Raw genomic sequence first — 17,088 nt, forward strand, 5'->3', positions numbered from 1 at the left:
GAATCCTCGTTCTTGGACTTGGCCTTTACAAGAAGGGGCTCAGCTCTACAGGTTAGCAGAGCCAGACAAAAAGGACTACGCACAGGGCTCTCTCCTAGATGCAGATTATCCCTGCAACAGCCCTCCTTGCTCCTCCCCCTGAAGCTGGTGGCCTCAACATCACCCCCAGGGTTTCTGGGTTCAGACAGCTTCCAGGCCTTAATCTGTGCTGTCAGGCATCCTCAACCACACTCAGAGGTCAGAGGGCAAGAAGCTGCAAAGTACTGGAGCCCACTGACCCCGCATCACTCCATCTCGCATGCCCTCCTGTATCATGCAAGCCTCTGACATCCCTCTGCAGAGCTGTGAAGGGTTTATTGCATCCATGTTTACTTATTCCTGTCTGGTACAGTCAGGTGCCTACATTTGCATCCGCTGTTATCTCCCTCTTAAACTCTTAAGCTTTCTGAGTGCAGGAACGAAATATTCCCTGCTCCCATCTGCACCTCATCTCTGTGCAGAACCACATTCAATTCAAGCAACACTATGGAAAAACGCTGAAGTTCCATAGATTGAAAATAGTTAAAGGGAGGGAGTATAAGGTGGAGCTTGGATGACAGCTAGAAGCAGGACGGCCATATAATTTACAGTCCGCACCCTGACACTTGTAAGAGTAAAGGCAGCACTTCTTATAACCGTCAGGGACAACTTATAAATCAAGTCTGTCCCGGGGGAAACAGGCCACTCTTGCTAGAAAGGTCATTCCAAATAGATGGGAATGACTCCAGAGCTCCAAGAGGGGTAGGCCCAGGCCCTTCGGTCACTGATTCCTGGGCTCGCCATCTAAAGGGTCTGCACCAGACAGTCCTCACAACTGAAAGCCCAGTACCAGGAAGTTCTTCCTTCCACCTAACTCAAATCCTTAAAAGATTCAAATTAATCCCACTTTTATTAAGCTCAAGCCATCAGAGAACAATGGCATAGAAAGGCAGCCTAAGAGAAAAATAAATCAATAAAACATTCCCTGCATCCTCAGGTTGGGTAGGAATTCCTCATTGTACGCTGGACTGCTAAGTCTCCATCCTTCAACCGAACTCAGTCTGGCTGGTTGAGGACTATAAATGCCTAGGGTTTTAAAGTCATTCCCAATGAGAACACCGTTCATCTTGAACTTGCCCCAGGGAGCTTTCACAAACGAAACCCAAGGAAGAAATGGCACCTGTGTGCCTATTTTTGAGACCAGAAAGCTCTTACCTCAGCCAAAATTATAGCTGCAGAAGACCTGAGCCCTAGGAGGGACTGTCTCTCACCCGGCCCCACTCCAGCCCCCCCCCCCCAAGCTCCCCCAGAGAGCTGATTTGAGCCCACAGCAGAGCTAGGCTGCCCAAGATGACTTGAAGAATGAGGATGCCTCTCTTCCTCCCTCCCTGTCCATCAGGATGCTGGCATCTCTGTTGAGAGCAAGGACCTTGCTGACTTCAACAACACAAAAGTTTCAGATGGACACGAAGAGGGGAACAAGGACCTGAGGTGTCTGTGCCAAGGAATAGACAGAATGGAGCAGGCAGGCCCTGCAACCCATGCCCACCAACAGGTTCGTGCCCACTAGCACACACTGGTCCCAGGGGCTGTTGGTAGATGGACGTCAAATGCTCCCCCACCCACTCGCCACCATTCCTCCCCCCTTTATAGCCATGCACATATATGAGTTAAGAGGAGCTATTTAAGCCCTGGATGATGGATAGCTCAGTTAGTTAGCTCATCGTCCCAAAGGACTGAGGTTGCCAGTTCAATCCCCGGTCAGGGTACATGCAGAAACAAATCGATGTTCCTCTCTCTCTCTCTCTCTCTCTCTCTCCTCTTCTTCCTCTCTCGATGAAATCAATAAATAAAATCTTTTTAAAAATTAAAAGGAGCTATTTAAGAAGTATTGTATAAAGGCAGGGTATCTGTTTGATCACCCAAAAGTCACTGAGACAATGGAAAATGCAGATCAAAATATTGAAGAGCAGGCACCCTGCCCCATGTGACCTTGGGCTAGTCATTTCACCTTCCCAGCTTTGGTTTCTCCATCAACAAAATGACACAACAGGGAAAGATGGTTTATAAGATTCTCCCTTGCTTCAAGGGTTGAATGTTAATCTATTGTATTTCCTAAAGAAATGGGTAAAGAAAACTCACTGAAGAGAGGCAAAACTCAGACTAACCTTTTAATTCCTATTTTAAAAGGAAACACTTGGACTGTATAAATTGTGCAATTGACCACCTTCACTGGTCCCACTTTTTCTCCCCCTCCGGCCTTCTAGCTTTGAGGATGTCAATCTTAACCGCAGGCCTAGGAGTCAGCCGAAGCAATAACACAAATTAATTTTGCCAATGCTGATACTAACCCACAAACTTGGTTTGCAATTCCCAGCAGTAAGTCTGGCCATAAAAGTGAAATTCGTGTTATTCACGATCTAATTAACCCATTGCCTGTATATAAATATATCACAGAATAATGGCCAACAAATTCCTGTAGTCTTGCAACTCATGAGGGATATTCCTATCCAAAATAAAATATCTTCAAGAAGAGGTGGAATAGATTAGAAACTTATACACACACACATACATGCACACACAAAATTCAGCCCTACACACACACACACACACACACGCACACACAATCCTCTTAACTATATCGAGATGTCAAGCTTTCTTGGTTTGCTTAACTGTGGTAAAAAAAAGGTTAAATGTGGAAAGCCCCTCATCTTACTGTTCCGTGTCAGCTGCAGGGTGCTCACCTTCACTGCCCACCACTGATAGACTAAAGAAGGCCCCCCTTTTTTTTTAATCTACATGTAACATGAAGCTGCCCCTATCCTATACTCCTGTACTTATCCTAAACTACAGGGGTCAGCACTCACCCTGGGAGATTATGCACTACACCCCGCTAGTTACCTGGACCAGATTTGCTAAAATCGACAGGAAGAAGGAAAGATGGATCTAATTCAACTGCGGGCGGTTGTGCTCATGTTGGGGGATAAAAACAAATGCAAGCCAGGAAGTCCCCAGCGGTGCCTGCACCTGGAAGTCTCCTGCAAAGGATGGATGCGGGGGTGAGGAGCTGCAGGGAGAGGAAAAGGCTGGAAGGCGGGTTGCGAAGTGCTCACCTGTCCGTACACCTTGATGGGCTCGGGCTGCAGAGCGGCGCTCCGTCTCCTCCGGAGCGGCTTCTCGTCCGTCCCCCGGGTGTCCTCGCGCGCCCACGGCGGCAGCTCGCGCAGGTCGCCCTGCACCACGAGGAAGCCCCGGTCCTGGGGCAAAGGCGCGCGGCCGCCGTGCAGCGTCTGCGTCCACAGCTCGCACAGAGCCCCGGGCGGCAACAGCGCGACCAGGGTGAATAGCAAGGGGAGTCGCGGCTCCCTCCTGCTGCTCGGTGTCGCCATGTTCGGGCGAACGTTACAGCAGGTGGCGCCGCCGCCAGGAGAGAATGTGCAGCGCGAGGCCGGAGAGCCGCGGGGCCGGAGTTTCCAGGCTGCCGGCGCCCCTCCCTCCCGGTCGCCCGCTGCCACCGCCGCCGCTGCCTCTGCCGCCGCCGCCGCCGCCCCCGGGGCCCGCTCCGCTTGGCGCGGCGCCGTCACGTGTGAGGCCCGCAGCCGCGTCCCCTTCGCTCACTTTCTCCGCTCCGCAGCCTCGGTGGTGACTCCGGCCCCTCCCCTGCGGAGGGATGGGGAAGTCAAGGCATAAGCGCTCGCGGGGATGCGTCCCCTTCCCCGCGGCGGGCACACCTGGTCCTACACCCTGCAGCAATCGAGAGTTGTACTTCTCTAGGTTTATTTGCCACCAATGTCGGGTCGTGTCGAGGTCGTCCTGAACCGTGGCCAGTCTCCTTTCCGATTGCCCAGCCCCTGTTCCGCCAGCCGACCACCGCCTCCGCCCCCTGTCGCATCCCCATTGCCCAGTGAGAGCCATGGCCAATGAAAATGAGCTCGCAGAACACAGAGGGCACAGGAGGATCCAGATAAAGCCGCTCCCGTTGTGAAACTCAGTGTCAACTATTCTGGGCCTCAAAATGTACTTGAAGTGGCCACAGCCACACACAAGACCCCTGCGCAGTGGTTTACTTGGGATGCCTCCAGGATGAGCCCTCTCAGACCACTTAACCTGGGTGGCAAATGGGCGCATTCATAGGCTAGTCCCTTCCGCCCTCAGCCAACAGCGCTGCAAGTCCTCTCTCCAAGGGTAGAAAGCTTGCCGCTGGAGGCAGGACGGGAGCAGATACCCAAAGAGTGGGAAGGACACACTTTAACCCTAAATTCAGCTTGAAGGTCCAGATCCTCTGAACCACAGGAGATAAATCCTCTGGGGTTAGAACTGCTGAGGCACAGTCAAGGTAAACATTTTCTGCGGGTTGTGGGGGCAACTAAGGCCTAGCCACTGTGGTCTCCTCTGTTTCATTTTGTGTCTCGTTGTGCTCTGGACTTGGACCCTGGGTATTAATAAGACTAAAGAAAGAGGGAGCTGGGCTGAAGGAGAGAAGACTTCTGTAGTCGTATACAAGCCCTTGGTTTCGAGCATGAGGGCATGGTCAGTTCTGTTCTGCCAAAATGCTCCTCCTACTCGATAAACTGCAGTAGCTTGATTCCAACCCCTTCTCTCTCTAGTGTCCTCCAGTTAGCTGAGCAGAGCTGCTTTCGCCTACCTAGCACCACAGGTGACAGCCTGTCAAAGGAGGGACAGCCCTTCCTCCCCTCCTATATCCAGCATTCTGCCACTCTCACTGACCCCATGCCAGATTTGCTGGGGACCTGGCCTTGGGTTCCACAGTCCTCACCTCCTCCCAGCCCTGCATTTGTCCAGTTTTTCTGTCCATTTCAGCATAATCTCAGAACCACCCAGTTCTACCAGGCAAATTGCTTATCCTCTGGGAAAACCACTGAACCACCTGCTCCTCCCCACATGGACCAGCACTGTTCATCAGTATCACCTTACCAAGAGTGGACCACCCTGCAGCCTCCGGAGACTGGCAGCAAAGACACCTGCACCCCCATGTCAGGGGGAAATGAAAGGAACATGGCTAGAGCCAGAACACCCTATAGGTATCTCAATTATTGTTTTATTTTTTCCAACATATATTTAATGAGAACCTTCTCTACAAAAGCAAGTGTCAGAGTCCCTGCAGAAAACACATGTCCCTGAGGTGTGGATTGGAAGAGAGAGAGCTGCTCTGCCCACACAGACTGCCCACGTGAGGTTCAGATGGCAATTAGCCGGCAAGGATTAGCAGGGCAAGGCCAGCTACTTGCTGGTTTTGGTTTTGATTTGCAGCTTGGATGCTGCAGAACATGGTTAACTGATTCCCCGAAAGTCCCGCCCCATAATCATTATCTATATTCCAAGCCAGTCTCAGGCGGATAATCTGCAAACCCCGAAATTGTGTATAACCTGTAACCACATGGCATAGTGGAAAGTGAGACAGGGTTGTGAGAAGCGAGGACAGTCCCTTGGCAAGCGGAACAGGGAAGCTGAGACAGAGAGCTGAATAAACTGGCTGAGCAATTTACAGCCAGATGCAGAGGGTTACCTCCTTAATGACAGCATCAAGGCCACAGTAGTATTTTAGCTCCAGGACAAAGTGGGTAATACCAGGACCTACTACCATGAATAATGACCCTCTACTCTGGAGCTGGCCCAGCAGTGGAGACCACAGCCCTGAGGGTACACACCCAGAAAAGATGATGAATATTCTATTGAAATCTACCCCTATGTCCCCAGTCTTTAAAATCCCTCAAAAGAAAGGACCCAGCATGCTCTCTCCACATCCAGCTCCTGTGCCTTTCCCTCCCCCTTCCCTTCTTCCTCCCCTTTATCCTCTTCTTACCTCCCACAAAGGGGTGCTTCTCCTAAACCTAAGGGTCCTCATGAGACTTGCAACCAGGGGAGCAGAGGGTAGCGCAGCTCAGCCTAAGTTAACCCCCTGCCCCTGTCTCCAAGCCCCACGCCATTTCTTCCCCATAAGGTTTCTAGAGAGCTAAGGCAGCCCTGCCTAGGCTCTTTTGTTGTTTTTTTCTATACTAGATCTTCCCTTGTTTTACTGTCTCCAGCTTTAATAAACTTACTCTCGAGATCACCTGGACTTGTGTTGTGAAATTTTTCCTACACAAAGTCAAGAACTGTCACATTACCGGCAGGCCCGAAGAGTGAGGTTCCCTGTCTGGTAAGAGGAAACACGCTGAATTTTGCATCACAAAGCCCACTTTCTAACTTTAGGCCTTGGCCCAAAAAAATGTCCCTGAGTTTTAGTTTCTTCATCTCTGAAATAAGGATCTTAATCCCTATCTGTCGCACAGAATTACTGAGAGTATCAAATGAGAAAATACATAACTGTAATCATTGTGCAATTTGTGAAGGTCCCAGATAGGAGTATAGTGTGTGTGTGTGTGTGTGTGTGTGTGTGTGCGCGCGCGCAGGTAGCATCGGAGACACGAGTTCTAGTCCTGGCTTTGCAACCAACTTACCATGTGATTGATGTCCTGGTTATCTCTGGGCATAGGTTCCTCCTTTTGTGAAATGAAAGAGACCTTGCAGCCCTGCTCATTCCCCACCCCCTGAAGACCCCCCTCCTGGGCATGAGTTGGGAACAACCACAGAAGAAGCCTCCCAGGATAAGGGTCAGAGTTGAATTGTGCAATTGAGCATGGTGTTCCTCTTAACTTCAAAACCGGATCTGGGGTGTAAACAAACCTCCACTTCCTCCAAAATAGCATCCAGGTTGGGGTGGGAATGAAGACAAAGAGAACGCAATAAGTATACCATCCCCCTGGAGCCCAACCTGCATGGCCTTGCTCGTGACACTGCCCGACCTCGGGAGGAAAATCAACATGCATAGGAATTTTACACTAAAATCACAGCTGTGTATAAAACGTCTTGAGCCTGTGGTCAGTCTTCAAACTGCCCTCCTCTGACCTTCTGCCCATCCTAGGCCTTTCTGAGCTTGGGCTGGAGGTGAGGATTGGGAAAAACTGCCCAGCGGTCACTGCATCTCACATTGTTACCGAGATAAAGTCACATCTAAAACAGCAACAAGATCCGCCATGAAGAGATGGCGGAGAAATCCTAAAAGCCTAACTGGACTTCTAAATCAATGTGCTATCTTTGATACTCTGGTCACATTGCTTAGTTAGCCTCATCTTACTCTTAGACTCCAAGCAGCAGGAGGGCACCACCAGGATTGTCCTACCCCATGTCTATGTTCCCAGTGCCCAGCATAATCCTGACATATGGTGGGTGCTCACTGATACTTATAGAATGTTTGGATATGAATGATGAAGGATATGAATTTGTCTTGGGGTGAGGGCTGGGGAGTGGTTAAGGGGTCAATGTCGTTGAATTTCAGAACTTTTCCTACCACCATCTGCCCCACATTACTCCTTTCAAAACTGGACAACTGGACTCTGAGTTACAGTCAGACCTCTGAGTCATGGAAGCAGAGAAGGGACCTTCCGACACTTGAACTGGTGAACTTTATTCCCTCTAGCACACCAGCCAGGGTAAGATGGAAAGGCACTCTTGCCCCAAAGAAAATAGCTCTTTCTCCTGTCATTGCCAAAAATTCCATTAGTTAAGGCAAAGCCCAGGGATAATTCATGAGGTTTAAAATACATATGCACCCAAAACATAGAATAAGTAATTTATAATCTCACTTTTGAATTTCAAAGAGGAGGTTCTGGAAATAGTAGTTCTTTTGCATAGCAGTGATTTACATTTGCATAACATTATAACAGCATTGTCTACCAGATTTCATCTCACAGCAGGCCTCACAAGCGGCCAAAGCAGGCATTATTGATGCCTCTACTTTACAGATTTTCAGAATGAAGGCTTAGAAAGGAAGATTATATGATTTGCCCAAAGTCACGCAGTTTGGTAAGGGTGAGCGTCAAACCCAGGGTCTCAGACTTTTTCTGCAACGTCGTCGAGTCCTCCCTTAGGAAGAGAGGAGAGGAGCCAGTATTTCAGGTTTGGGGTGCGGTGGGGCAGTGAGAACCAGGACAGAAAGACCCAGCTGCTGGAGTCCTCACCTCTTCCACAGCTCAGCCCTGCCTTAACCCTTCCTAAACCAGCTCTGTCCCCGCCCCAGGTGCCTATGGAGGAGTGATGTTCACATGAGGAACCATGTCACAGAGCTCATGAGTCAAATCCTGTTTTCTCTACTTTTCTAAAAGACAAAATTAATGGAGGATTTGGTTTCAAATGAGGGTTCTTAGTGCAAAATCTGTGAAGGACTGGTTCCCTGGGGGTCTTAAGCCTTGACCTCTCAGAAACACAACTTCTGGAACTTTTGTAACAAAGTATTTCAGCCTTTGTGTGTGAAGGAAAAACCTGTAAAGTTTGTTTTTGTTGTTGTTATGCAGACGTAAGAACAAGATGTCTTGATGTCAGACAATGGTTTGCTAAAGGTCACTAGGAAATTCTCTTCTTCCCTATGAATATAGACTAGGATTCTCCTTCCTGAGTTTGAAGTGAATGGCAGGAAACTTTGAAAACCTCCTAAAAGTACATATCAAAGGCTTCTGTATTCTTCCCTTTGAGCCTTGGCAGTACAATAACTGGATGAGCACAGCTGAAGGCACTAGAGTGCCCAGAGGCACCCCCAAGCAGCTAGGAAGGAACTCAAGGCAAGGGATGCTTTAGTTCAACACATGCCCAGAAGCGCTTTGGGGGCTATTCAGACTGGGAATGTAGATGCTCAGGCTGGTTTTTTAGTCCAACCTCTCTATGATACATTTTCAAGACCTGGAGTTTCTTTCTCCTTCTTTGTTTCTGCACCAGGAAAAACAGAGATTAAACAGAGTCCCCCATCTGGCTACCATTGTTTGCCCCGTCAACTAGAAGGCCACTTTTTTTCATTGAATTTATTAGGATGACACTAGTTAGCATAATCACACAGATTTCAGTTTCCGAACTCCATAGAACATCTCTGTACACCACACTGTGTGTTCACCCCGACCCCAAGTTGAGTCTTCTTCCATCACCATTTATCCCCACCCTCCATGCCCTCCTCCACCTTACCCCTCCCAGCAATCACCACACTGCTGTCCAGTGTCCATAAGATTTTTTTTGTCCTTTTTTTTTGGTGCTTTATCCATCCATTTCCCTCACCCAGTTTCTTACCCTTGAAAGCCGTCAGCCTGCTCTTTATGTATGAGTCTGTGTCCATTGTACTTGTTAATTCATTTTGTTCATTAGATTTCACATATGAGTGAAATCATGTGGTGCTTGTCTTTCTCTGACTGGCTTAATTCACTCAGCACAATGATCTCCAGGTCCATCCATGCTGTCACAAGAGGTAAGATTTCCTTTCTTTTTTTTTATGACTGCATAGTATTCCATTATATAAATGTACCAGATTTTGGCTATTGTAAATAACACTGCAATAAATGTAGCAGTGCATATATTTTTTTGAATTAGTGGTTTGAGAGTAGTCTTAAGATATATTCCCAAAAGTGGAATCACTGATTCAAAGGCAGTTCCATTTTTTATTTTTTGAGATAACTCCATACTGCTTTCCACAGTGGCTGTACCAATCTGCATTCTCACCAACAGTGCACAAGGGTTCACCTTTCTCCACACCCTAGCCAACACTTGTTGTTTATTGATTTATTAAATATACACATTCTGACAGGTGTGATGTGATATCATTGTGGTTTTAATTTATATTTCAGAGGATTAATGACATTCAGCATCTTTTCATAGATCCATTGGCCATTTGTATGTATATATCCTCCTTAGAAAAGTGTCTATTCGGGTCCTTGGCCCACTTTTTAATTGGATTGTTTTTTTTTGGTGTCGAGTTTTATAAGCTTTTTTATAAATTTTGGATATTAATCCTTTATCAAATGTATTGGTGAATATGTTCCTCCATTCAGTGAGTTGTCTTTTAATTTTGTCAGTGGTTTCTTTTGCATGCAAAAATGTTTTAGTTTGATATAGGCCCACTTGTTTATCTTTTCTCTCATTTCCCTTGCCCAAGGAAATACATTTGAAAAAAATATTGCTACAAGAAATGTCCAAGATTATCCTGCCTGTGTTTTCTTCTAGGATTTTTATAACTTTGTGTTTAATATTTAAGTCTTTATTCCATTTTGAGTTAATTTTTGTATTTAGTATAAGAAGGTGGTCTAATTTCATTTTTTTATGGACCTGTCCAATTTTCCCAACACCACTTATTGAGTAGAGTATCTTTATCCCATTGGAGTTTCTTGCCTCTTTTGTCATATGTTAATTGACCATATAGGTGTGGGTTGATTTCTGGGCTCTCTATTCTGTTCCATTGCTCTGTATGTCTGTTTTTATGCCAATACCATGTTTTTTTGGTTACTTTGGCCTTGTAGTATAGTTTGGTATCAAGTAACGTGATTCTTCCAATTTTGTTCTTCCTTTTCAATATTGTTGTGGCTATTTTGTGGATCCATATACATTTTTGGAATGTTTGTTCTAGTTCTGTGAAATATACTATTGCCATCTTGATAGGAATTGCACTGAATCTATAAATTATTTTAAGTAATATGGACATTTTAATTATGTTAATTCTTCATATCCATGAACACAGCATATTCTTCCACTTATTTGTATCTTCTTTAATTTCTCTCTTTAGTGTCTTATAGTTTCCTGAGTACAGGTCTTTTATATCCTCAGTTAAATTTATCCCTAGGTGTTTTCTTCTTTTTGAATCAGTTGTGAATGATATTGCTTGTTTGGCTCCCCTTTCTGATAGACCATTATTGGTGTATAAAAATGCACCTGATTTCTGCCTGTTTGTTTTGTAAATAGCTACTTTAAAAGGTCACTTTTTAATTCTGTCTTGATTCCCTTCAGCCACACCAAAGCCCTGCAACCGTGATTTATGTCTGTCTTGATATGATCATGTCCTGACTCCCAATACAGCAACTATCTTGGTACCTACTTCCTTTTCTAAATTATAATTAGGTCTTTGGATGTATTTCCTTGTCTTGCACTTAATAGATTACATCCTGTTGAATTGAATGAAATAAATAGCTTAGGGGCAGCGGGTAGCATTACCTCCATCTCTGCTACTCACACCCATTAGCAGTTGGTTCTATAAGAACACTTGAATTACTGGTCCTGGGAGATAACTTCTCATCCCAGTGTTCACAATGTTAGAAAAACAGATGAGGTCCTATCAGCATTGGGTGAGTCAGCCTGGCCAAGTGGCGAGTCATTCTGAGATAGAGTATGTGGTAAAACAACTGCACCTCATAAGGGCTACAAGGATGATCACAGAGCTAGTAACACCAATCCCCAGCAGATTTATGTCTTAGAACTAGCAGAAGACCAGCTCAATCCAACATGGCAACTAAAATTTCACTCTTTGGGAACATCTCGCCTCATTATATGCTCATTGTAATACATTGGCATACTAAACTACACACCCTCAGACCGCCATAATCAGAAATGGCAATGGCCCCCGGGGCTCCTTTGAGAAGACTCCACCCCTCCCCCCACCCCCGGTAAAGTCCTGAATATTCCTCCCCCTTATTGAATGGCATACTTCTCCATTGAATGAACCTCAATGAAAGAAGCAAATCTCACTAGAAAGGGACTGCTTTGTGTGTGGAGTGGCCACTCTCTGTCTCATTGCATCAGTAATAAACCCTCTGTCACGGTAAACTATGCTGGCTCGTGTTTGAATCTTTTCCTGTGAGAAGCTAAGACCCCACAATGGGTCACAGATAAACAAAAATCGCAAGAATATGCAACTACAATGTTAAATTAATTGAACAATTAGACTGAAGTGGTTCTTTCTAATAAACACCATAGAGATCGACCTCAGCAAACCGAAACTTAAGCAAAGCCCGTCACCATCAGCCAGCTAAGCTTTAAGCCAGGGGTCCCCAAACTTTTTACACAGGGGGCCAGTTCATTGTCCCTCAGACCATTGGAGGGTCAGACTGTAAAAAAACTATGAACAAATCCCTATGCACACTGCACATATCTTATTTTAAAGTAAAAAAACAAAATGGGAACAAATATAATATTTAAAATAAAGAACAAGTAAATTTAAATCAACAAACTGACCAGTATTTCAATGGGAACTATGCTCCTCTCACTGACCACCAATGAAAGAGGTGCCCCTTCCGGAAGTGCGGCGGGGGCCGGGTAAATGGCCTCAGGGGGCCGTATGCGGCCCGCGGGCCGTAATTTGGGGACCCCTGCTTTAAGCGGTAGCCAACCAAATAGTGTCTTTTCTTTGCTTCCACATTTTTCTCTAAAGCAGTCTTTGCCCTGGCTCCCACCTGGGGAGCACTTCTAACCACTTCCAGTTTGGTGCTTCCTGATTCAAATCAATTTTTGCTCAAATAGAGTCTTATAATTTATGATATGTAAATTCAAAGAGGTTTACCCTTTAACAAAAAGAGCACTGTTATTTTTTTTTTTTTAATCAATGGGATTAGGGAAGGTGACTCAGAGGAAACTTTCTGCAGAATGAGACCCTTCGAGCAATGGTTTTAAGTGTGTATGGGGAACGTGGGGAACAGGGCCATGGAGGACCAAGGATGAACTTGCTGTGTCCAGAAGGAGCTGGAAGGTATTGGATATATCTGAGGGGACTGGGAAAAAGGCTTCAGGATAGAAGGGTGGTGGCAAGGTGGAGTGTGGGAACAAACAGGTAGGGTGGTGGCAGGTGCGGAAGCGGGAAGGCAGAGGGCATGGCGTGGGGAGCGCAGAACCTTGAATGGAGAGCCTCATTCGGTGTCTGTCTGAACTGTGGTTACAGCATGTGGTACAAATTCTGTGCAGCCGAGGCAGCCTGAAACTCGCTTCTTCCATCAGCCTTCTCGCCGGGACCACGGCACGCTGCTGTCCCTCTCTTTCTACAGTACCCAGAGGCTCCTGTTCGTTGTGCGTGGGGTCCTTAGGGGTGCAACACAGATCACATATCTCAGAGTCTGCTGTTTCCAAATCCATCACACAGAATCTTATGTGGTGTCATCAGCCGCATCAACACCTGTTCAACTGATCATTCCCACCAGACTCAAAATGGCAAGGGCTTCTAACGAGGCTGTGAATAGGGAATCAACTTTCTCAGCGTGCTCCAACAAATTCTATTAAATCCTTCACACCAAATACATTACTAAAACAGTGATTAGGGTTTGGTTCATGCCAACAGATCTACTCAGAGGCAAAATACATTTTCCTTTGGGGTTTGAAACAATGTCAGAGCTAAAATACTTCCCAACAACCTAAGCAGAGGGCGAAGAGAAACCGTCTCCCTTCCCATGGTTATTTAAACAAGAACTCCAATACTAAATTGGCAGTGGATTTTGTGTATAAATATTCTTTGCATTCTCACATTATGTAAATGAAATCCCTCCCAAAAGCACAAATTAAGAATATTCTTGATTCTAAAGGGCTTCTATTTTGTGATAATGACACCATGGAACACTGCACAGTCTGCCAAGCGAGGTGTACGGTTCCCGCTCCCCCTCCGGTCTGCCTTATTAACCTCTCGGAAGAGAAGCCCCTACTGTGTTCCGTTTTTCCTGCCCACTGAAGTCAAATCCAACCCTTTGCCCCTCTTCCACCTTGTGATTTAATCTTTCCAAGGACATTTAATCCCATAAATGAAACACAGGTTGATTGGGGCTTATCCTGCATTGGGGAGCAGCGTGGAGAGACCACAGGCATTCGTTTGGACCCTGAGGACCCAATTCACACAGGTTTATATCCCAGATGTGCCAGTGATCAGCTCAGACACCTTCTCAGAGCCTGCTTTTCTTCATCTATACACCTATTGCCTACCTCTGCAAATTTAAGGGATTCAATGAGCTTATGCATGTCAAAGGGTCAGGTCAGCCTGACCTGTGGTGGCGCAGTGGATAAAGCGTCAACCTGGAAATGCTGAGGTCGCCGGTTCGAAACCCTGGGCTTGCCTGGTCAAGGCACATATGGGAGTTGATGCTTCCAGCTCCCCCCCTTCTCTCTCTCTCTCTCTCTCCCTCCCTCTCTCTCTCTGTCTCTCCCTCTCCTCTCTAAAATGAATAAAAAAAAAAAAAGGGTCAGGTCAACCCTTAGCACATAAATCTTGTTCACTAAATGATATCTATTGTTATTGTGGAAAAGTTCAGATGAGAGATATTGTTGCTAAGTCATTTTGACCATTCAGCAACTGTTAGGTTTTTATTCAGGTTTGTGTGTGTCCCTGTGACCTCAGAGCCAGATGACGTGTTGCCATAAAACCTCAGATCCGGTTCGGTCACATACACAAACATGTCTGGCAAACAGGCAGAGGAGCAGTCACACAGCCTTGTTAAGGCTCAAGACAGGCTTGCTCTCAGGCCTTTATCTCACCCCAAGCCTCATGCAGGAAAACATGGACCCTACAAAAATCTCACATGTTCTGAAGCCAGGGATCCACCAAACTCCTGGTTAAATCAGGCAATAGAGTTCTCCATTCAGCAGAGGGACAAAAATCCACATGAAGGCCACCCTGTGAGTATAGTTGTAGCGGTTCTCAACCTGTGGATCGCGACCCCGCCTGGCTTTAGGCGACCTCTGTGTTTTGGTCGTTGGACCCCCGCCGGGGTCGTGACCCACAGGTTGAGAACCGCTGTTCTAGAGGAAAAGGTACAGAACTTTGCTGGTTTCTTTTTTTAATTTTTTTAATGGATTGATTTCTAGAGAGACAGAGAGAAGAAGGGAGAGAGGTGGGGGGGGGGAAGAGAGAGAGAGAGAATTCATTTGTTGTTCCACTTAGTTGTGCATCCATTGGTTGCTTCCTATATGTGCCCTGACCGGGGATTGAACCTTGGTGTTTCAGAACAACACTCATCCTATGCTTGGGTCCCAGAATTCTGGTTGCCTGTTACTAACCATTAAGTATAACTGAATATTGACACTGTAATGTTATATCTGCATGTAGTAAAGCACATTCAAGTAAGTTGTGATGAAGGCACCTAAAAGAGAGATGAGACAATATGCCTTGTTATTAATAAAAGTTTAATGATTGCCTGCTATGTGATTTGCTGTTATTGAAATTTGGTAGTGAGGTTATGGAGAGTGTGTTAGTTTGCTAAGGCAACCATAATAAAATACCACAGACTGGGCAGTTTAAACAACAAGAATTTATTTATTCATAGTTTTGGAGAGTGGAAGTCCAAAAGCAAGGTGTCGGCAGGGTTGATTTCTTCTGAGGCCTCTGTCTTTGGCTTGCAGGTGAACTTCTCACTGTGTTCTCATATGGTCATGCCTCCAGGCACGTTCACGCCTGGTGTCTATGCCTCCTCTCGTAAGGGCACCAGTTATATTTGATTAGGGCTCAACCTAAAGGTCTCATTTTAACTTAATCACATCTTTGAAGACTTTATTTCCAAATATGGTTACATTTCAAGATACTAAGGGTTGGAACTTCAACACATAAATTTGCAAGTAGAGGCCATTAAACCCATAACAGGGAATAAGTTATATCTGTTCTAAATTGGCAGTTACATTTATCTGTCAAGAACAACTAATGATTAGGCATAACCAAAGCGATTGAGGTTAATTTTAACATGTGGTTATAGAGTGATCCTGTTGGAAAACTAGAGTGAGGCTGGAGGTAGCAGTTACAGGTCCTCAGGTCAGTGCATGAGTTGGGGTAAAACATCAGCTGCATGTCACAGAGACCCAAGGTGACGGTGTCTTACATAAGACAAAAATTATTTCTCTCACACATAAACTGATATCTCAGCCTTGCTTGCACTGTTACCTGGTGTTCAGTCTCCTATCTTGTTGCTCTGCTGTTTTCTGTCTGCATGGTCCACAATGGTTCAAAGGCACATCCTCATTCCAGACAGTGGGAAGAGGAAAGGGCACAAACCCAAAGCATACACATCACCTGGGCTCACCCCTCCTTGGCCGGAGTTCAGTCGCAGAGCCATACCTACCCGCAAGGGATGCTGGGAGGGAGGGGTGCTATTCTGAACATCTATGTGCACAACTACAAATGAAGGGTTCTGTTCCCAAGGGGAAGACAATGCTGGGGGGAAAAAAAACAAGAAACAATTCCTTCCAAAATTAGAGGGTATTAATGGAGAGAACAGGGCTGAGACTCAGCAGGTAAATTCCAGGACTGGTGCTCTGATTCTTTTTATTTTCAGATTTTATTTATTGATTTTAGAAAGAGGAGAAAAAGAGACAGAAAAAAAGGTGGTCAGAGAGCAGGAAGAATCAACTTGTAGTAGTTGCTTCTCATATGTGCCTTTACTGGGCAAGCCTGGGGTCTCAAACCAGCAACCTCAGCATTCCAGGTCGACCCTGCATCCACTGTGCCACCACAGGCAAGGCTAAGAAGACAATATTTTTAAATGGACAGAGCACTTAGGAAAACACTTCAATAAAGAGAATGTTTGCTTGGCCAATAAGCACATAAAACAGATGCTCAACATTGTTGGTCACCAGGGAAATGCAAACGAAAATCACAATGAGATACCATTATACACCCACTAGAAGGGTTAAAATGTTTAAATTCTAACAACACCAAATGTTGGAAAGGTTTTGGAGCAACTGGATCTACTAAACATTGATGGTGAAAGTATAAAATGGTCCAGCCAATTTGAAAAACTAGCATTTTCTTACAAATATTTACCTATCTTGCGGTCTAGGAATTCCAAAAATATTAAATCATATGGCTACAAAAATACGGTATAAGGATGTCCACTGTGGCTTTACTTCCAATATCCAGACTTCGGAAACAATGCAGATATTCATCAATAAGAGAATAGATCCACAAATTCAATGGGATAGTACCCAGTAATAAAAAGGACCAAACTGTTAATATATATAGCAACACAGAGAAATCACAAAAATACTATGTTACGCGATTAAAGCCAGGCACAAAAGAGGTACACAGAGTGAATGACTCCGCTTATGTGACATCCAGGAAGAGGCAGAATGAATCTATGGGAATATAAAGCAGAACTGTGGTCTCTGGGGATGGGGGGGGTGGGGGGGTGAGGGGGTGGGGGGTGGGGTGGGGTGGGGGGGAATGGAGGGAGAGTGGTTAACTGAAAAGGTGCATGGGGAAGCTTTCGGTGTGATGGTAACTTTCTACGACTTTATGAAACTATC

General features: G+C 45.7%; 1 protein-coding gene across 1 annotated transcript in view; it reads right to left on the bottom strand.

The window, feature by feature from the left end:
* SORL1 (sortilin related receptor 1) overlaps positions 1–3,669 on the bottom strand; it is a 139,803-nt gene extending 136,134 nt beyond the window's left edge. Inside the window, exon 1 of the mRNA XM_066365308.1 lies at positions 3,132–3,669. Within this exon, the coding sequence (XP_066221405.1) occupies positions 3,132–3,407 (276 nt within the window). The 5' untranslated portion in view covers positions 3,408–3,669. The remainder of the gene's footprint in view (positions 1–3,131) is intronic.
* Between the last annotated feature and the right edge of the window lie 13,419 nt (positions 3,670–17,088).

This window comes from Saccopteryx leptura, chromosome 2 (assembly GCF_036850995.1).
Source record: "Saccopteryx leptura isolate mSacLep1 chromosome 2, mSacLep1_pri_phased_curated, whole genome shotgun sequence".
Classification (NCBI taxonomy): Eukaryota; Metazoa; Chordata; class Mammalia; order Chiroptera; family Emballonuridae; genus Saccopteryx; species Saccopteryx leptura.